The 21,891-nt window shown below is 45.0% G+C and overlaps 1 protein-coding gene across 2 annotated transcripts in view; it reads left to right on the forward strand.

The window, feature by feature from the left end:
* Positions 1 to 2,622: 2,622 nt before the first annotated feature.
* Positions 2,623 to 21,891, forward strand: part of gabrb2b (gamma-aminobutyric acid type A receptor subunit beta2b) — a gene marked incomplete at both ends in the record, with an annotated part of 306,515 nt that continues 287,246 nt past the window's right edge. The window contains 3 exons of one of the 2 annotated variants that reach the window (XM_083640938.1): positions 2,623 to 2,702; positions 2,843 to 2,940; positions 3,568 to 3,635. In XM_083640938.1, the coding sequence (XP_083497064.1) occupies positions 2,623 to 2,702; positions 2,843 to 2,940; positions 3,568 to 3,635 (246 nt within the window). Of the gene's footprint in view, positions 2,703 to 2,842; positions 2,941 to 3,567; positions 3,636 to 21,891 lie in introns of those variants that run through there. The other variant, XM_083640939.1, reaches the window with a different exon arrangement.

A 21,891-nucleotide genomic window follows, 5' to 3' on the forward strand; every position in this document is an offset into this window, starting at 1 on the left:
CCACTGGGACCCCTACACAATGCTCCATCCATCTCTGATCCCATATCCATGACTATGCGTGTCCGGGCTTACGCACGCAGTGGCGCACGTCCTGTTCACCGGTGCGTGCATGGCTAGTGAGCTATACTGTGAGGGGGCTTCGGTGCATGCTGCTGCTCCCATGGATGTATGGCTGCTCCACTCCATGCATCTCACTTCCTGCCCTGAGGCAGTCCACTGGCACAGCGCCTCGTAGCGGATTCAGCAGCCACGCTTTCTCGCCTAGCTTCGTCAGAGGCCCGGATCATGCCTGGAGATCGATGCGTGAGCAAATGTGGAATCTGTAATGCAGTACCCCTCACCCCCCACACCTAAGCGGAAGGGAGAGAGAGAGGGAGAGAGAGAGAGAGAGAGAGAGAGAGAGAGAGAGAGAGAGAGAGAGAGAGAAATTCAGCACCATGGACAGTCATCAACTGAAGTGCCGTTTAGGTCCGACTTTACATGATACAAAAGTCATCTTTGGATTTCCCTTCAGCAGCACCCCCAAACTAAAGCACAGCCTACTTTTCTATTGCTCCTTTACACTAGACCCTTTTCGTGGGGGCCATTTTGTGTCAAAAAGGCAGGGTAAACACAGGTGCAAGCAAAACAGTATAATGAGGGTTAAGTTAAAGTCCCTGGAAACCAAAATCCACAAAAACCTTCTAACTATTAAATTTAGGGTCTTATGTGAGTAATTGTGTGCCTCAGAAAAGAGAGAGAATTACTTTCAACCCTAACCCCAAAAATCGACACTTTTCTACAAGGTCTGGATTTTCATTTCCTCATTGAAGAGAGCGGAGCGCGCGGTGCTAAAATGCATGATCTTATCATGTCATAAGATTTAATCGAATCACACACACGCATGCACGCACGCGCGCACACACACACTGACACACACACAGTAGCGCTGTGCACTCGCCGCGCAGCGACGAGTGTGTTCACCGAGCAACGCGTGAACACACACACACACACACACACACACACACACACACACACTCCATCTCTCTTTCCTTCTCTCTCTCTCTCCGCAGTCTCCTCCGAGAGAGAGAGAGAGAGAGACAGAGGAAAAGACCTGCTGCAGACGGGACACGCCCACACAGTCCGCGGGAGAAAATACACTCTAAAATCGAATTGATCTCATGACTTTTGCCATGACTGTCAAACCTAAATTTATATACTTTGCGACGTTCATCATCGTTCAAATTTGGCTGGTGGCTTATTAACATAGGTTCCTGTGATGTGATGAACTCAAAATGCTAAATAATAAAAAAATATGTCTGGTTTCCAGGGACTTTAAGTTAAGTTAAGTTAAGTTAAGTTATCCTTTATTTATCCCCGTGGGGAAATTCATCCTCTGCATTTGACCCATCCTCTACTAGGAACCTTAGAACTAGGAGCAGTGGGCAGCCGCAGTGCAGCGCCCGGGGACTAACTCCAGTTATTTTGCCAGTGCCTTGGTCAGGGGCACTGACAGGAGTCTTAACCCTAACATACATGTCATGGATGGTGGGAGGAAACCGGAGCACCCGGAGAAAACCCACACAAACACGGGGAGAACATGCAAACTCCACACAGAAAGGATCTGGGATGGACCGGGGTTCGAACCCGGGACCTTCTTGCTGTGAGGCAACAGTGTTAACCACTGAGCCACCGTGCCGTACCTGGTTTCCAAATTCCAATCAAAAGGAAGTTGGAAACCCTCATTAGTGTTTTGCTTCCACCTGTGTTTACCCTGCCTTTTCGACACAAAATGGCCCCCGTGGCCGTGAAAAGGGTATATCTCTCCTCTTCCTCTCAGGCACCCACGCACAAGCAGGCAAGTAGCCTACTCTCATGCACGTGCAAAAATGCAAACAAACACACGCACTCACGCACGCACGCACGCACGCACACACACACACACACACACACACACACACACACACACACACACACACACACACACACACACACACACCAGGAGTTGATTTCAGTGCACAATCTCAATATCTTTGCAGCGTGCTTAAAAATAAAATCTAATCTGTTCTTCAAAATGTGTGTGCAGTTGCTTAAAAATATAAGTGCATGTTTTTTTGTTTTTTTAGCTCCACGCTCTTTCCTGTAGCCCAATTGCTTCACATCCATGCAGTTACACACATTTACACCTGGGAGACCAGACTTCTAGCCACTGAGGAGCAGCTGGGGGGGTTAAATGCCTTGCTCAAAGGCAACTCAAGGAAGGGGGGGGGGGGGGGGGCGAGCGAAAGGGGGAGAGATAACCCCACCACATTTCCCCAGTCGGTCTCGTCCCAATGGATTCATTCGCACCGACAACGCAAGCCCGCTTCTCTATCCATAATAATCGACAAACAAAACGGAGGGAGACCCCCGTGTGCCTCAGAGTAACCTGCACGCTTGGTCCTCTTTCTCCTTTAAATTCCCCCCGTGGCTGGGTAACGTTACTACCTCTGCCACTACCACCAGCAGCAGCGCAGCGCCTTCATGTTGTGGTCGGGTGTGCGCATGCGCCCGGCATTGGAATTACAGCACTGGCCAGAATAAGTTGGATCTCGTGTGTCTTCACTAAAAGAAAGAAATAGCCCCCCACATTATAACACAGCTATGGCAGTGTTCAGAATAAGGATGAGGTGTTTTGGCGTCTGGTCGTTGCCCCTCGTAGTGGCCGTGGTGTGCGCGCAAAGGTAAGCGTGGTGGGGTCGGGAGGATGTGTGACTGTTACAGACAGCATGGAAAAGACTTGGACACTTAATGGTCCAAGAACGTCTCGTATCTAAATAGCCTATGTTGTCATGCCTATCTCCTTTTTCTCTCTCCTCCATAGTGCCGGTGTCAACGAGCCTAGCAATATGTCTTTGGTGAAAGAGACGGTGGATAGACTGTTGAAAGGTTATGATATTCGATTGAGGCCAGATTTCGGAGGTAAATTAACTCATATTATCCCCAAGTCTTGACTTTGTGCCTTGTCAGCCTGTATAATGCTGCAGTTAGCCTACTCTATACGATCGTCGTTGATAACGGAAGGTAAAGAGGCATTCCTTATCCGCTTCTGCAGGTGACATGAGCGTTCATACAGCGACAGATATCGACAGTGGGGGTGGGGGGTGGGGGGGGACTAGAAGCTACGATTTATGGAGAGGAAAACAAGTTTGTATAGCCTATTTGAATGAAAAATGGTCAGGTAAATGGTGCTTATCAACTCTCGTAGCGTGTCTTGGAATATTGGGCACGTGTCCATTCGTGATTCCCCTTGCTATTCAGGTGTTGAATGCAACGCGAAATGTGTTTGAGCCTAAATTATTTTATGGGAATAATTTAAGGAAAATTATTTACACTTTCACCGCAGTGCATATCTATTCCCAAATGAAGACTGTAAACTATCATCCGGTTGACAACAGCAAAATTAACCAGTGTTAATCTGTGCTGCCATCACGCACATAACTGTTTACAACTTTTTTTTTTTGCCTGCATTGAACCATGACATGTATTAGGCTGCAGATGATGAGTTTCCCCCCCATTGCTGACCGCGTTGTTTTGATCTGTCCCCAGGTCCCCCGGTTGGAGTGGGGATGAATATAGACATAGCCAGCATAGACATGGTATCAGAAGTCAATATGGTAAGTAGGCCATTATCGCTTCTCCCTTGCCCATTATGGCCGTATGATCCCCTGCTATATGCATAAACCCCACCAGGGGGAATACCTCCCCATGCCACAGGGGGAAACCTGGGATACCTACTTGATGCAAGGCTGTCAGATTAATGTTTTCTTTCTGATCACTCGCATTGATTGATTGAGGTTTGACTTTGAGTGACGCCTTTCAGGGATTTTGATGAGATGGACATGCATGGACGCTTCTTTTGGTGTCCTAAGCTGATTACTTATTGCTTTGCTTTGCTGATACAGTCAAGCATCACTAACTTCCCAGTTCCCATTACAGTGATTTTAGAAATAAATTCCCATATCTCACATGCCTTACAGATTGCTATAATACACTACATTTTAGTCAATACATGTCTGCAAATGCCTACATACTAACATTTTGGCGTATGCTCTGTTTGAGAAGCAATGCTTTAGATTTGACTGTCTTCTTGTTTATAAGGCACTTTACCAGAACTTGAGAGATGAGAGGTGTGGATATTAGAAGTGGAGATAAGGTTTTGCTTCATCCAAGAGCACCTCCTAGTGATGGAATCATAGAACTGCGCCACAGTTTATAGAGGAACCTCAAGGCTGGGGTTTCATCATCAAGGAAGGTCACTTTTTTTAAATATATATTTATCTAAAAAAAAAAGACAGGGTAAGAAACATTATATTTATGCATGAGCTTTTGATAGGTCCATTGTCATCTGAATGATTTAATGTTGTCTCTTTCTGTGGCTGACCTTCCTATTTTAGTTGCACTTGTCAAGTTTTAAATTGCAAGTATTTCCACAGTGTGTGCAGATGTGTCTTGTTATAGTTGTTTTGGTGTTACTAGCTATGATGTGAGTAATGTTGTGAAGTCAGAGTATAATTACATGCTGGGGTATTTTTGACAGCAGCAACCAAAGGCTGTTGTTCACATTGTTATCTGTGTGCTCCTGTAGACTGTTGATGAGCACAGATGAGATGAGAAAGAGATGAAGCTGTCTCTATTTGCATGGCTTTGCATTGATGAACGCGCGGATGCACGCACATCGCACGCGCACACACACACACACACACACACACACACACACACACACACACACACACACACACACACACACACACACACACACACACACAAACCAGGTCTAGGGCTATCAAAAGTGCTTGAATTCTGGTAACATCTTGGGTTCTTCTGGATTAAAGCTGTATTACCAATGCAAGGGTTTTTAAAGCAACGTTACATTGTGTGTGTGTGTGTGTGTGTGTGTGTGTGTGTGTGTGTGTGTGTGCATGCGTGCATGCGTATGTGCGTGGGAACGGGGTTCCCAGAGCGATCATTGCGTGAGAATGCTGTGGGAACGCTCTTCGCCTCTTCCTCAGGCCAGGGTCCAAGTTTTGTTTTCTTAAAGCAGGACTAAACCCCAAAACACTTTTTTTCAGCTTTTAACCAATATATATGACTTTTGGGGTGGTGTGTGAAGAATTCTGGTCAAAATTTCCACATTTGAGACCAAACTGTTACCATTGTACCATTTGTATCATTTTCAGCGGCATAAGTGCCATCTATGGGTTCAAACCTGCTTTTGTTTTTGCCCTCAAAAATGCCCAAAATGTGGTACAACCTGACGTCACTATGAACCAAAGACTATGGGATTTCAAGATAGTAACTCCCCTACTCCCCCTGTACCCTGTCCCGGCTCCTCACAACTCCAAGCCTATTCCCATGATGTCACAAGCATTTTCCTACCAATATGGCGTTACAATACACAGTGTGTCACTTGACCTGTTAATCACCTGTTAATTGATTACAATCGCCTGTTACTTTCCTACCAAGATGACCATGTGGTGATGTAACAGAATAATATCAATAAACGCCACAATAATCATAAAAGGAAGGACATGGCATTGTGTTGCTGTAAATCATTCCCAACCTTTTTCATATTAAGGAGCCCTAATTTATTTCACATTGGGGCAATGGACCCCCATATGATGAGATTTGATCTCTCAGATGCAAATATATATATATTTTTATGTAGCCTAGATATGATTTTGTCCAGAATTCCATATTGTGGCAGCTGAATACCACAGACCGCAGGTTCTGACACCGTTAAGGCACATATACCATGAAGCGGTTTTGTATAAAAAGATAAGTCTTTATTATAGAGAAAAGTAGACTATATAAGTTTGTTGATTAAAACAGCTCTAGGCACCACAGTAATACAGGTTGGCTGACAGCAAGATGGCAATACAGTATAACAATTAAAGCAACAAAAGAAAATATAAACAGACCAAGGCAGTGGCCCACTAACTGTAAACCAACAATGACGCTTCAACATAACACATGGGCCACAGCAGGGACTTTACCCCAAATACAGCACACGCTGTCGTCCAGCCCGTCGCAGCATCGCAAGCTGCTGAATATGCCACTGGCTGTAACTGCTAAATGCAGCTGATAGTCCAGGTCCTTATGTATTTTCGTTCAAAATTTTTGGAGAGTTTGTAAACTATACATTTTTGGAAAGCTTAGAGTGTGACGAAACCCAAAACCAATGTTGCCATTTTCTTCAAAGTCACTATGGTGGCCATCTTGGCCTTTCAAAATGGCGACCACCAAAATTAAACACCTGCACTGGAAATCCCTATATGACCCAGCAATGTAGTTTCGTATGAGCTTTTATGAATGGAATGTCATCTATAGGCCTAGTGGATGAAATTGAACTTGGTTGCTAAGAGTTGCATGTTGAGAATTTTGAGTAATTCGCATAATGAGCCAATTAATTGCCGAAAACTGGAAAATGGCTATAACTTTGCTTCCAGTTAACTTAGAAAGATGATCTAAGAGTCTAACTCCATGTTTGTTATGTGCAGGAATTCATCTATTACCATAGTGCAGTCATGCAACCTTTCCTAATTAGCATAATTAGTATAAATTTGGTTAAAAAAAGGTAACAATCAGGAAATCTTCTGTTTTGGGCAACTTAGAACGATTATCTTAGAGTCTAAGTCTATGTTTTGGTGTCTAGAAATTAATGTCTTGCCATAACTAAATCATGCAACCTTTGTTCATTAGCATAATTCGCATAAATTATATGATTAGGCTGAAATGGACATCTATATTTTGGCTTTAGTCAATTCCATTTTGGATTTTAAAAACGACAAATGTTCAAAACACTTTAAGGAAAAAGGGAAGGAAAATCAATTGGATATAATATAAAGTAAATATATTTATAATTTGAATTCAAGCATCCATAACAAATGGATTGTAACAAAGATCTCTGTACGTCAAGGCATATTGAAATTCATCTTTTGCAATTATAACTAACTTCTGTTAGTTAAAAACCCATCTAATTCATCATCTTCAGCATCACTGCCATCTGAATCCCGGTTTTCAGATCTTGAGTCCTCATCGTTCTCACATTGTGTACTGCAAAGGCAAAGGTCAGTGCATTGTAAGTTTCTCTTCCTACAGGAGCATCTTTGTGTTGAACAATCTCCTTTGCAGCGGCATCTCACCATTTCAATGTTGGACTCAGGAGCTGCTAGCACATCAGTGGTAGTGGGTCTTAACTGGCCTTTATCAGCCTTGAAGTAGCCATTTTTGAGAGGATGTAAAGGTACTTGCTGCTCAACGCTTGCCTGTCCCCAAACATGAGCTTGCACATGTACCCTATCAATGTGCTTTTTCAAGGCACCCTCTGTAGGTGGTAGCCTTTAACTCTCTGCCATATACTTGCAGAACATGTACCAATGCAGCTCTGGAATCTTTCTTAATGTTTCTTCCTTTTTGGGCAGTAGGCAGCACACACAAACCTAGCCAAGCATTTCTGTTGTTCCTCCGTTACTCTGGAGTCATCTGAAAGCTTCCGTACTTTAGCACGCATAGTGCACAGACTTGAATGCTCTTACCTTTTATTCCATAAAAGTTAACCTTTCGAACCACCCAGGTGATGTGACGGTGACGTGGAACACAGCAGCCGCTCCTGAAGGCATCACCTGGCCGAACCCTGTCTGTGATTGGATGCGACCGTCAGCCATTTTGTAGCGGCCCGCCAGACAGGGAACCCCACTCCAAGCATTCAACATTGAGCCAAGTATATACCCGGACAGCAAGGCTGGATAGCGAGAGCTCTCGCTTTCACTCGTAAAACCTGGGTTGTTGCACAACCCCTACATTTTACTTCGCTTCAGCTCGAGCTCTCACTAATGCTACCTACAACCGTCCTTGCTGCAATGAAGCACCGCGGTGCAACCTTCGGACGAAAAAGGGCCGTCATGGCATAGCGCACGGGAAGAAGATAAGACGGTGTGAGCGAATGTTGTGCCTACCACGTCCAAGCTATAATACCTCACGAAGGTGTCGTGGGTTGACCATGATGCCGCAGCACACATGTCCTCTACCGATACACCGCGCAATCGCGCCCAAGATGAAGCAACACCCCGCATAGAGTGAGCTTTAATGCCCTCCGGTGGAATCTTCCCAACGGCAGAGTAGGTTAGTGGCCTCAACTATCCAATGCGACAAGCGCTCCTTGGACAGAGGCTTACCTAAAGCCTGAGCTCCATGGCATACCAAGAGCTGGTTAGAAGTGCGCAATGTGCGCGTCATATTCACATAGGCTAGAAGCGCCCGTACGGGGCAAAGCGCCTGGAGTCTCCTCTCCTCCATTGGATCCGAGTAAGGAGGGTTAAACGCTACCAGATCTATGGTCATAGACCTGAACCCGGCCCTAATGTTCTTGGGCTGGTAAGTGGGGTTGGGGCGAAGCGTGACCCTGCGCTCATCATCAGAGAACACCATGCATGACTGTTGCACCGACAGGGCAATCAAGTCACCAACTCTTGCCGGAAGACAAAGCTAGCAGCAATGCCGTCTTCAGCGAAAGGTGTTTCAGACTGATTGTGTCAATCGGTTCGAAGGGAGGTCCCGAGAGACCCTCCAACACCGTAACCAAGTCCCATTTAGGGAAGACGCTTCTCGTATGGGGCCGAAGCTTGCGGACGCCCTTCATAAAGCGAGAAACCAAAGACAGGCTTCCCACTGTCTTGCCCTCAGTCTCCATGTGGCAGGCAGAGATTGCGGCCAAGTATACTTTGAGGGACTGTGGCGACTGGCCCGCTTCGTACAGGCCTTGGAGGAAGCAGATAATGCACTGTATGCCATAATACACTGGATCCAGGTCCTTTTCCGCACACCAGCGCGCGAAGGACTGCCACTTGTGAGTAATAATAATAACTTGGACTTATATAGCGCCTTTCTCGAACCCAAGGACGCTTCACAGGAAAGAACAAAACAAGGAACAGTAGACACACAAAAGACGAGCACACAGAGGCAAAAATAAAACAAAGCAAAAGGCACAAGAGCACAGAGAGGAACAAATAGACAGGCAAGAACAGTTAATTAGGGCCAAAGGCTTTGGTGAACAGATGAGATTTGAGTGCCGTTTTGAAGGCGTCCAGGGTGGGAATGTTCCTGATAACAGTGGGGAGTGAGTTCCAGAGGGTGGGGGCTGAGTATACTGAGTATACTGTGCACGAGTGGAGCTAGCTCTAGCGCTCTGTATGGTCTGTACCACGTTCATCGGTAGGCCCTGGGCTAACAACCGTTCCCCTTCAGGAACCAAGCTGCCAACTTCCACTTGTGTGGGGAAGGGTGCAGAATCTCACCGCCCGCCTGCGACAGTAGGTCCACTCGACGTGGCAACAGCCACGGAGCCTCCTGCGCCAGAGCAATCAGGTCCGTGAACCAGATCTGCGACGGCCAATGTGGGGCTACCAGAATGAGCTGCAGGCCCTGCTGCCTCACCCTGGCTAGCACCTGTGGGATCAGGGGGATTGGGGGGAACGCGTAGAGGGCCTCCCCCGGCCAGACGTGCGGCAGTGGCCCAACGGTGGGTCGTCCCGAGGACAGAGAACCACTGGGGGCAATGGTGTGCGTGCCGCGATGTGAAGAGGTCGACGCCGGCTCGACCGAACTTGGCCCAAATTTGTTCCACCACCTGTGGGTGGAGAACCCATTCCGAGTTGTGCAGGTTGCCCCGCGACAACAAGTCTGCGCCCAGGTTGAGGTTGAATGTGGGCCGCCGACAGGGATAGCAGGTGAACACGAGCCCACTCGTGGATGTCCGTCGCTAGTTCGTTCAAGGCCTGCGACCGGACACCGCCCTGGCGATTGATATACGCCACCGTGGCAGTCTTGTCCAAGCGTATCAGTATATGGTGACCCAATATCAAAGAAAGATCATCATATGACTAAAAGTGAAAGATCTAGCCATTTCCTAATTGTGACCTAATTTTTACATACCTTATGCAAATCATGCAAATTAGGAAATGTTGCATGTCTGCACTATGGTAATAGATGCATTTCTGGACATGACAAACATGGACTTGGACTCTTAGATCGCCTTTCTAGGTTAACTTGAAGCAAAATTTTTGCGATTTGGCGATTAATTAGCTCATTATGCTAATTACTCAAATTGCTCAAGATGCAACTTTTAGAAACCACTTTTAATTTCATCCACTAGGCCTATAGATGACATTTCAGTCATAAAAGATTATAGGAAATAACATTGCTGGGCCATATAGGGGTTTCCAGTGCAGGCGTTTAATTTCGGTGGTCGCCATTTTGAAAGGCCAAGATGGCGACCATAGAGACTTTGAAAAAAAATGGCAACATTGGTTTTGGGTTTCGTCACACTCTAAGCTTTCCAAAAATGTATAGTTTACAAACTCTCCCAAAAATTTGAACGAAGGCTGAAATCAGAACATTGGGAACCTGACTATAAGCAGGGTGAGCCTGAGAGCAGGTCACTGGGGGCTGGGTTTACCCAGGCTAGCGTGCTACAAGCTATGAGTCCAGCCACAGTAAATCGGGGCAACGTGTACCCCAGCGTGCGGGATCCCAGCCCTTCGTGGAGGCGACCAAGCCCAGTCAACAGCCGCGGATTGCCAACAGGTGCCTCTTATTGCCTAATCACAGCTCAGCACTCCGATACACTTCTGGCCGGATCAGCCACTCCGCTACGGCAAGTCCACCGGGGTACAATATATATTAGGCTGAGAGATAACAGAGAATCCTGGAATCCTCTCAAGCACCACTGGTGGTCCCCGGACCCCACATTCAGAACCATTCAACCACTTCTGATTGTGCAGAGAGAGAGGAGGAGGGAGTGGGGAGGGGGGAAAATGTGTGTTTGTACTGCGGCCCAGCTGCAGATCCGCTCCACTCTGGTCTTGCGCTAAACGAGAGGAAGAAGCAGGGGGTGATTTTCCAACCCGTTCCTCACTCCGAGCACGTAGCATATTGACGCTTTGTCACGTCCCTTGTGCGTTGCTTGTTACTAACATGGTACCCTTGAGCGACCCATGAAACGACTTGGGCTTTCCAACTAAACTCCAATGTAAACCCATGGAAGTCATCTTTGACACTCATGGCAACTGCTCCTCTGTCCCAACACGCTGCCCTTGTGCGACAGAATAACGACTTGGGCTTTGGCTAATGTAAACCCATGGAAGTAATCTTTGACGCTCATGGCAACTGCTCCCCGGTCTAAACACGGTGCCCTTGCGCGACCGATATAACGACCTAGGCTTTCACTAATTATTCTGTTTTTCATTAGGGCTTTCATTTATATAATATAAATGGGTTATAATATAAATGACCATTGGCCTCCCCAATCCCAAACCAGACCACAGGAAGGAGGGGGGGGGGGGGCACAAGCGGAGGGAGGAAAACAGCGCAAAGGAGAACCGACGTGCCACGTTCAAAATCATCATAAAAGTATTATTTTATTTTTATTATGTAGTTGTCCAAAGAGTCAGTGACTGAAAGTCACGACTGGTGAGCACTCTCAAAAGTTTCAAAAGCTACGGTGCAGGGCGCAAACAATAAACAGAAGGACAAAAAAGCCAGCACTCAAAATAAATCCTTTTGGGGTTTTTTAATACCTTCAAGCAGCAGTGACAATGGACGTTTCGGCGTAAGCCTTCCTCAGCATTGTGCTGACAGTAGACGGACATGACGTATAAATAGTGTCAAACCGGAAGTACAATCAATTACATTATCAAGTACTGGAAATATCTCACACCATAAAATATCAAAGAATACAATATCAAAAGCATCAGAGAATATCGACAAACAGATAAGGTACAATTTAAACAGTACACTTGTATAGATAAGTCTGTATATATTACACAGCAGGAATGCATCAATGTTTTGCATACGTAAAGAATGAGGCTGGATGGCCACACTTGTGGAAACTAAAGGAAACAACCTAGCAAAAGTTCTTCATTCAAGCCCTTGGGGTGTTCTGTCTGTAAGGTATGTATCCAAAACGCCTCTCTTTGTAACAGGGCCTTGTCTCTGTCACCCCCCCTCTTTAGTGGACTGACATGTTCTATACCCTGGAACCTGAGGGAACACACGTCGTGACCAAACCCATTAAAATGCCTGGCGACAGAGGACTTTACGGGCCCTATCGTTGCAATCGGCGTAGAAACTGCGTTTAAGGCCAAGCGCTAGGCCGCCTAGCGCAGTTAGTGGGTGTGGACCAGCGCACTCGCTATCTTGGTATCGGCGCTACACGCAGCTTCAACCATTATAACCACGCCTTTTAAGCGTAAAATTATGCATAGTCCGCTCATTGGAGAATTGCAGTAAAGAGTCACACGCTTGCCTTTTAAGCTCCAATTCCTGGACAAATCCGGTAAAACCAGACAAAGCCCAGCGCTCTGCCCCCCCCCTCTCTTCATCCAGTCGTTCTGTCTCCATATATAGGCTATTATTCCATATTATTATGCTTCTCAAACCAATCTAACTGCAGTTTAAATACTGCAAGCATGTAAATACCCTACACAGCAAGATCAAAGTGAAAAGAATGTTCTAAATGCATCAGCTAGAAAAATATAGCATATTAGATTGGTGAAAGTTTGTCCAGAAAGATATCATTTTCTCTCGCCTGCTGCAGGAAGGATGATGCACATAAATATACCCTACATTATGTAAAGTCATTGCATAAATGTGTTTTTATTGTAAAACTAAATGTGAAGTAGGGCCAAGTTATTGGAGCGGACATCACAGTATAGCACATGACAGTAGAAGCGCGTTCCGCTGTCACTTATCTAAATCACGTTAAATCGACATGGGATATATATAGGCTCAGGAGGACATATATGTTTCACATAGGGTGGTGTTTCCATTTCATGTTTTATTTGGTCCAATATTGAAATGTTCTACAATTGCAGGTTGTGTTACCATTACACATTATTTAGAACTACCTTTTATATCGATTTCGGCTCATTTGGTTGCTATTTAGTAGCTAAATGGAGCAGCACAATGCATACTGGGACATGCCAGGCAGTGAACTTACAACTTATTTTTCCTATGGGAAGCTGGGTGCTGCTATGTGTTGTGTCTGTCTGAGCGAGGGAGTCACAGAGAGAGAGTCGTATTGTGCCTGTCAGACTGATATGAGCAAGAGAGAGGGAGTGACACAGAGAAGGGTGACAGAGGAGAGCCAGAGGCTCCACGCAACCAGCGCACTGAATAGGCCTGGTTTTCAAAAGCACAAAGCGCTAAATTTACACCAGGTGGGAAGATATCATTAGGCCGATATTTAACGCCGAAACGCCCATTCTCGCCCATTCAGGGAGTGCGCCACGCCCATTCAGCGTAAAGCGCATTTACCAGCCTAAAGCCCTGTTGATATCTTCCCAAGACAGGCGCAAGGCACGTTTTTTTAGCGCCGAAGGCCCGTTTTAGCGACGAAGGCCTGTGGGAGAATAGGGTTTCTAATGCTACTCTTTTGTTCTGAAATGCGAGTTTTCAACTCTCTGATAGTTTTTCCAATATTGTATACTAGCCCACATGGACACTTCAATAGATACACAACAAATTTAGTTTTACACGAAATCCTACTCTTAATTGAGTACTTTCTTCCAGAGTGAGGATGGAAGAATGTCTCTCCTCTGATCATAGCATTACATTGAATACAGTTAAATTACCATTCTGTACATCAGACAAAAAAGTGGGAGGGGCCAGAGGGGCGTGTGTAACAGTCAGCTCTGACGACCATATCTCGGACATTTCTAGCCCGTTTTTGAGCAAACAAGGGAGGCTCACCAAATAAATGGCCCACTTGGGGGTCACTTTGCAAAATGTTCCAGTGACTTAAAATACATTTTTTTATTTCCTGAGAAGCAGGTGAAAAAGTAGCGGCACACACTATTCTAGACCCTCGGGCAGTACGAGTATTTTATTTAATGATTTAAGAGGCTGTTTCAGTATAGGTAATGGTATACATTATGTTTGGGAACTGTTTCAATAAACTATGCGTCCTGTTTCTCTTGTAGGCTATATGATTAGATCATCTCCAACACCAGTGTGCGTTCAAACGAGAAGAGGGACATATGTGTTCATCTTCTATCATCATTTGATGTTTTTACAAATACTCATATTACAAATACAAATATAAAATAATTGTTATTAGTCTAATATTTATTACACAGAGTACCTACTACCTATTTCATTGGGTGGATGAGGAGACTTACCATTTCTGCTGCGCTGCGGTGAGTTCGCCATGTAGCCTATATACAGGACTATATACAGGACAGGCCATGCTGCAACCACTGACTCGCTTATCAAAAAGGTTACACGCTACTGGCTTATGCAACCAGATTTACATAATAAACGATGATGATAAAATAGCGACAGACGCTGTCGTTTACTTGCAAATCAAAAGTAGGCCCAGATGTGTGGCGAGTGACACCGCGTGTCTTTACGCATGGTTACACAATTTACTCACTCAAGTATGAAAGCTATAGACAGCTCCTGTCGGTCAGGTATCAAAAAATATATTTTTATGCGCCCGATCGCACATTCTATATTTGTTTCAGTGGGATATGTCTAAGTGTGACAATGACGATAACAAACATATTCAGTATGCTGGATTTTATTTATTTAAAGCAAACTTTCTTCTTTATGTTATTTTTTGTGAATTGAAAATGGCAACACACAGTCACACAATGCATTTCCCATCCACAATATTCAACAACAAACACACTTTAGACCTGGATTTTAATCAAACCTGCAGCTCAACATTTATATGAAGATTATAAAAAATATTAACGTTTGGCCGCTGCCGATAATAAATAATAAAAAACTCAAGGCCTGAAGGCCATTCAGCATGAAAATAGCATACATTTTCATTCAATAAACAAAATAATACTATACTTGGTCCAAAACACAGGCTGGCATATTGAGGCTATTTATTATCTCTTCAAAATAAAATTATGAATATGACTTACTGCAACTTCCCGAAATAATCCAGTCTCCAGTGTCCTAAATAAAATCAATAAATCGGCCACTCGGCCTAAAGTGCTGCTCACTCAGCCGTTGAAAATAGTCAAAATAAAATAAATTGCTGCTTTTCCCGAATGCAAATAATCCAGTGCCCATACATGAAACAAAAATAAAGTGCTTGCTGCGCGGGGGTTCAAACTTCAAACAAATTAAATAAATAAAGGTTGCAGCTCCCAATGAAGGCCTAACCAGAACCAATCCAACCTAAAGTAAACCATCTCCCTAACCCCTGATAGCCTATCTAGTAGGCATGGGTCGATTTCCGGTTTTACCGGTTCGGTTCGGTATACGAGCCCAAACCGGTTTGATCACGTGCAAACCGAAAAAAAAAAAAAAAAAAAAAATTTTTTTTTTTTTTTTTTTTTTTTTAGTTTTTTTTTGCCAGTCCATTCTGATTGCACTATTGTTCGTATTAGCCTCTTCTCAAGTTGCACTAGTAGGCAAAAGTCTTATTTTGTTTATTATGTTGATGTTTGAAGAAAAGTTAAGCTGAATAGTTATGAGAAATAAAAACAGTGTGTTGTTACAGTTAAAAGGTTCTGCTTATTTGTATTCAGTGTTCGTGCTGGTTGGCAGCATACCAGCTTAGAGGTGCATTATCGCCACCAACTGCAGCCGCTTTGATACGTTTTTTTGGGGAATATCGAACCGGTTTCAAAATGTTCAAACCGACCCATGCCTAGGCCCTATATTGTGTGAATTTGTGAGTTTTGAAGTTTATAAGGCAGCTCAGCTGTAAGCCAATCCATTCTGATTGCACTGCTTGTGTTTTTATTAGCCTTTTTCTCAAGTTGCACTATAGGCAGAAGTCTTATTTCATTTATTATTTTGATGTTTAGAAGAAAAGTTGAGCTGAATAGTTATGAGAAATAAATACAGGGTGTTTGTTACACAGGTGTCCTGCTTCTTTTTATTCAGTATCATTGCTGGTTGACAATACCAGCTTAGAGGTGTATTATCGCTATCAGGTGGACTGAAGTTGCACTACAGACAGTTATGGGCCACACTCGGGAGCCCTGCTTGAAAAAAAAAATTTTTTTTTTTTTTTTTTTTTTTTAATTACAAAAAAAATCGGTATACCGGTTCGATCCGGTTTAGACGGCAATATCGAACCGGTTTTAAAATTTTCAAACCGACCCAGCCCTACTATCTAGACTTATTTTTCTTCTGGGGTGCAGCACTGTGAAAAAATAAAATCGCATCCACTGTGCCAGGATTCAGACGATTTCGCCTTGCCTCAATTATGCGCCCTGCTGCACTGAATGAGCGCTCGCTCGCCGCATTTGTTGCAGGAACACACAGGATCCTTCTTGCAAGGCGCTGCAGATGTGGGAATAGGAGCGGCCTTGTTTCTCCCAGAAAACAAGCAGATTGTCGTCCTCGAATTGGATGTTTGTAGAGCAGTACTCGTCCACTTCATCCACAGCATTGGACATCTCATCTTCCCATTCTGCGAAGTACCTCTGCTTTTTAGCTGGTCCAGGTCCACTCTCACCTAGAAAACGAGGAGACACTGGGCCCTATTCTCCCACAAGCCTTCGGCGCTAAAACGGGCCTTAAACGCAAAAAAACGTGCCTTGCGCCTGTTTTGGGACGATATCAATATGGCTTTAGGCTGCCAAATGCGCTTTAGGCCGAATGGGCGTGGCGCAGCCCCAGAATGGGCCAAAGTGGGCGTGTCGGCCTTAAATCTCGGCGTACTGATATCTTGGCACCTGCCTTAAATTTAGCGCTTTGCGCCTTTGAAAACCAGGCCTATTCACTGCGCCAGTGCACTTGTGCCTCTCCCCTGTCACCCTTCTCTGTCTCTCTCTGAAACCAGGCGTATTCAGTGCGCCAGTGCTCTTCTGCCTCTGAGTCACCCTTCTCTCTCTCTCTCTGACTCCCTCGCTCAAACAGACACAACACATAGCAGCCACGCAGCACCCAGCTTCCCATAGGAAATAGCAGTTGTAAGTTTACTGCCTGTGAATGTCCACTCCCAGCATGCAATTGGGTCCTCCATTTCGCTACTAAATAGAGCCGAAATAGATATAAAAGGTAGATCTAAAATAATGTGTAATGGTAAGACAACCTGCAATTGTCGAACATTTCAATATTGGACCAAATAAAACATGAAATGAAACACCACCCTATGTGAAACATATATGTCCTCTTGAGCCTATATATACCCTGTGTGGATTTAACGTGATTTAGGTAAGTGACAGCGGAACGCGCTTCGGAAGCTTCTACTGTCATCTGCTATACTGTGATGTGCGCTCCAATAACTTCGCCCTACTCCACATTTAGTTTTACAATAAAAACACATTTATGCAATGACTTGACATAATGTAGGGTATATTTATGTGCATCATTCTACCTGCAGCAGGGGAGAGAAAACGATATCTTTCTGGACAAACTTTCACCAATCTAATAGGCTATATTTTTCTAGCTGATGCGTTTAGTACATTATTTTCACTTTGATCTTGCTATAGTGTAGCGTATTTACATGCTTGCAGTATTGAAACTGCAGTTAGATTGGTTTGAGAAGCATAATAATATGGAATAATAGCCTATAATGCAGACAGACAGACTGGATGAAGGGAGGGGGGGGGGGGGGCAGAGCGTTTGGCTTTCGTCTGGTTTTGCGGGATCACTGGAATTGGAGCTAAAAAGGCAAGCGTGCGATTCGTTTATTGCACTTATCCAATGAGCATGACGGTGCATAATTTTACGCCTAAAAGGCGTGGTTGTAATGCTTTGGGCTGCATCTAGCGCCAGCACGACGATATCAAGTGCGCCTTTCCACGCCCACTGCTTTGATCTGCGCCTGCCGCTCGGCCTAGAAACTGCGCCGATGCAACGATAGGGGCCACTGTGCGCATTTGCGCACAACGCGAACGCATAGGCCCTGCAGTAGCCAAGCCTATACACAGCAGTAGTTATCGGACGGGTTTCTTAATGCAGGTGGTTATTATTACTATTATTAATAATAATAATAATAATAATAATAATAATAATATAATAATAATAATAATTATAGCTGCTGCGCAGCAATGGGTCGTGGCCGGGCAAGTCTCAAGGCTTTGAGCTAGAGGTCTTTGGGTATGCCCGACCCCCCGAATACCCGAGGTTCCGACCCGGACACGGCCGGGTCTGGGTCCATTCAAAAGAAGTGCCAAACCGCTTGACCAAACCCTTAGAAAAGTCATAGCACACCTGTCCTCAATAAGCCGCATGTTTTGAGTTCGGGCATGTTTATGTGGCGCAGAAATTGTGGGAGTTATTACGCGCCAAAAAAGTGGCTGCTGCCCAGCAATGGGTCGTGGCTGGGCAAGTCTCAAGGCTTTGAGCTATTATGACATCACAATTGCTCGAGTGACATCAGTGATGGCATCACAATTGCTTGACTGACTGATGACATCACAAATACAACCTAATTGCCATAGGTAATTAAGGTAATTAGGCTATACACGGGGCCAGAATTCAACGTTTTGATGCACTGTGGGCTCAATTTTTGACCGGAAATCTGTTTTGATACTTTTGTGTAGCACAGTCTAACGATGCAGATGCTGAAGTTTGGTGACGTTTGAAAAAATGTGGGAGGAGTAGGGTTTAATTCGTTTTTGCAGTTTTTGCAGTTTTTGCAGTTTTTGCAGTTTTGCGGTCTTTAGACTTCATAATTGGCCATAGGTTGCATTGTACAAAAGTTTCCCCTCATTTAGGCGCACATTTTGGTGAAAGTTGCAAAGCTGTAGCATGTATGCCTGATTTTTTATGCATTTTTTTAATTTTAAAATATAGACGGTCGCTGTAGTGCCACCGTTAGGACTATTGGCCCCAAATTTGTGTCAAAGACGTTTGGCATGGGACTGGACCTTTGTGCAAAGTTTGGTTAGTTTTCATCCATGGGAAGTCAAACTTCCCGGGAGGAAGAAAAATAATAAAGGCAAATACAATAAGTGGCCCTGCCGTTTCGCTGGCCCGGCCACTAATAATAATAATAATATAATAATAATAATAAAATAATAATAGTTAGGCCAAATTTACCTTGTCCTCCTGCCGATGCTGCCTGAGGCTGGGCCCTCGGTGTCACTCTCCTCTCCTCCGGCATCCTGGTTGTCAGTGTCGTCATCGTGGTCTTCATTTACAAGGTCCCGCACTTGCCTCATCACCTCATCTCTGTCCCCTGGAGCCAGCATCTTCAGTGATTTAAATCTGGGGCAGAGAAACGTGGCCACTTTGTGAGTGGGATACAGGATCATCTTCTCCTGAAGCAGGTTGGATGCGTGAGCACGGAGTAGGAGTATGTATGCTGGATCTCCAAACTTGGGCTCGCAGTGTTTCTTGAGTTTGAAAAACCAGAGCATCACCATGTGGATTGTGGGGTATTTTTCTCCTTCCAGCTCGATGATGGCTTCTTCGAAGAGAGTGAGGAATTCGATCAAGTGCTTCAGCTGGTCTGGAAAGATGCCCTCCATCCGATGCAGCTGATCTTTCTCTTCCAGGAGCTGTCTGATGTCACTGTACTGTTTCAGCACAGACTCCAGCATGTTGACTTTGCTGTTCCAGCGAACCTCACACTCTTGGATCACAGTGTTGGCCAAGCTTGCAACAGCACCGATTCTCTTCAGAAAGGTAACGAGGCCTTTGCATGCATCCAGCATTCCCACCACATCTTTGATGCCTTCTGGAGCATTTCTCTCACTGACCGTGTGTCTCAACACCGTGTTCAGTATGTGTGCAGAGCATGGGATCCAGTGGTACGGCCGTCGGCCGGAGAGCAGCCTTTATGTTAGGGCCGCTATCGCTGACAAAGACAACTTTGTCCGCTGGTATTGCATAACCCCTCAACACACTGGTGATCTGGTCATGGACGTTGTCGCCGGTCTTTTTGAGATTGCAGTCAAATTCCACTGTAGCCAGTCTCCCCGGCGGCAATGTAGTGACTTTTCAAGGACTCTATATGCCCTTTTGTTGAACTCGTCTGTCCACATATCAGTGGTAACAGCAACTCCACCGACCTCGTCAAGCACTTTTAGTAGGACTTCCCCCAGTTTGCTCTTCTCTTCAGCAGCGTGTTGTTTTGCCCTGTCACACACAGTCTGGTGATGTGGTATGACGGCTGCGGCATCAACAGCACCAAATTTAGCACCGATGTGCGGTATATCCGCGGTCAGCGCGGTTATAACTGCGGCCCGCGCATCTCTAATGCACATGTACAAAAAACATATATATGGCAAATTTTTAAATGGTTATGCTATGTTACCATATTTAATCATTATATATATATATCATTTATGCAAGATATAGGTGTTGAGCTTATATGACATACGCATATTAATATTTGTGCATGTCCATGTGAAGATAAATGACTGATGACATCATGACTGATGACATCATCTGATGTCACTGATGTGTTGTCACTGATGTGTTGGCCTGGGTCTCACAACCCCCAAGGAGTGCACCATACCTGGGTAGAGTGAGCTCCAGGCATGTGGGGGTCAAAGGTCAAACCAGGAAGCTGAAAACAGTGGCCCAGGACCGGGTAGAAGTGATCCAGGCAGTGGGGTGTGTACAACATAGTAAAAGATCAGAGCATTATCATGTTCAGAATATGTTTTGCTCACATTGGACCAACTATGTCAGATGGTCTTAGGGCATAAGGGCCTGACACCATCCTGAGGAGAGCTGGATCAAAGGGGGAAAAACAATCGGAAGGATTTGGGGTTTATTGTTCTGTATTCTCGTATAGCAGCCTTAACCGAACAATTGTGCCAAATCTGGTGTCTCGGCGGTCGTGGGGCCCCTTTTAATTGCAAAAAAGCATGTTTGTGATGATGAGATTACTCGCCAAAACTGCTTTTTCGCAACTAAACGGGCTGCTGAAGTCGCAGCGACCCCAGATTTGACACATGTGATTGGTAGGCGGGTCTGAACTAGTGTGTAAAATATTGGCTCATTTCGGAAAGCGGGGGCAGTATAATTGCCAGAAAGCGGTTTTCGCGTACCATTGTATATACACCAACAAATGCTTTTTTGCAATATTTTAGCCTGCTAAAGGCGTAACGACTCCAGATTTTGCACAGGTGATCAGTCCTAAACCAGTGTGCCAAATCTTGGCTCATTGCGTTGAGCGGGGGCAGTATGATCGCAATAAAGCTGTTTTTCGTCCAGTTTTGGCTGACTTGACCACATTTAATGGCCGTGCGGACCGACTTCCTGTAAACACAACTCCAGCAAATTTGGCTCACAGCTAGGGCACCCTCCAAAGCCTACTGTGAGCAAATTCTAGCCAAATCGAAGCTACGCTCAGAGAGATAGAGCCCGGCACAGCTGACAAAGTCACAGAACTCATGAGAAATCCTGAGTTTTACAAAAACTTTACAATGCTGGGGGCGTAATACGCCTTTGGACACCATCCACAACATCCATTCTCGCTACAGGCTAACTACAATACCTACTCTAGACTCTCAAACAGTGTTTTCGGCCGTCGCTTCAACAATGGATTTTTAGAGAATTTCCTTATATGACACACATGTAGATTCTCCATGGTTGGGCCAAGACACCCATGTCATTACTGGGCCTATGAGCTCCAGGGCTGGGCCCTCACACCCAGGGCGGATACCCCCAGCCCCAGGTTGTCACTGCTGGGCCTATGAGATCCATGGCTGGGCCTAGACACCCAAAACTGACTGCTTTCTTTTCTTTTTGTTCTTTTCAAACTCTCCCGCTTCATCTTCTGACTCTGACTCCATTTCCTCATTCCCTCCATCCGCCAGCTTTCGTTTCGCATCACCAGGCTCTCTCAGAGGGGACAGTCTTTGGCGCTACCTACTGTACCCGAGTGTGTAATATCAGGGCTTTACATACGTCTACATAATACTTCTAAAGAAAATGCTACAA

The sequence above is a fragment of the Poromitra crassiceps genome, assembly GCF_964638095.1.
Source record: "Poromitra crassiceps genome assembly, chromosome: 1".
NCBI lineage: Eukaryota > Metazoa > Chordata > Actinopteri > Beryciformes > Melamphaidae > Poromitra > Poromitra crassiceps.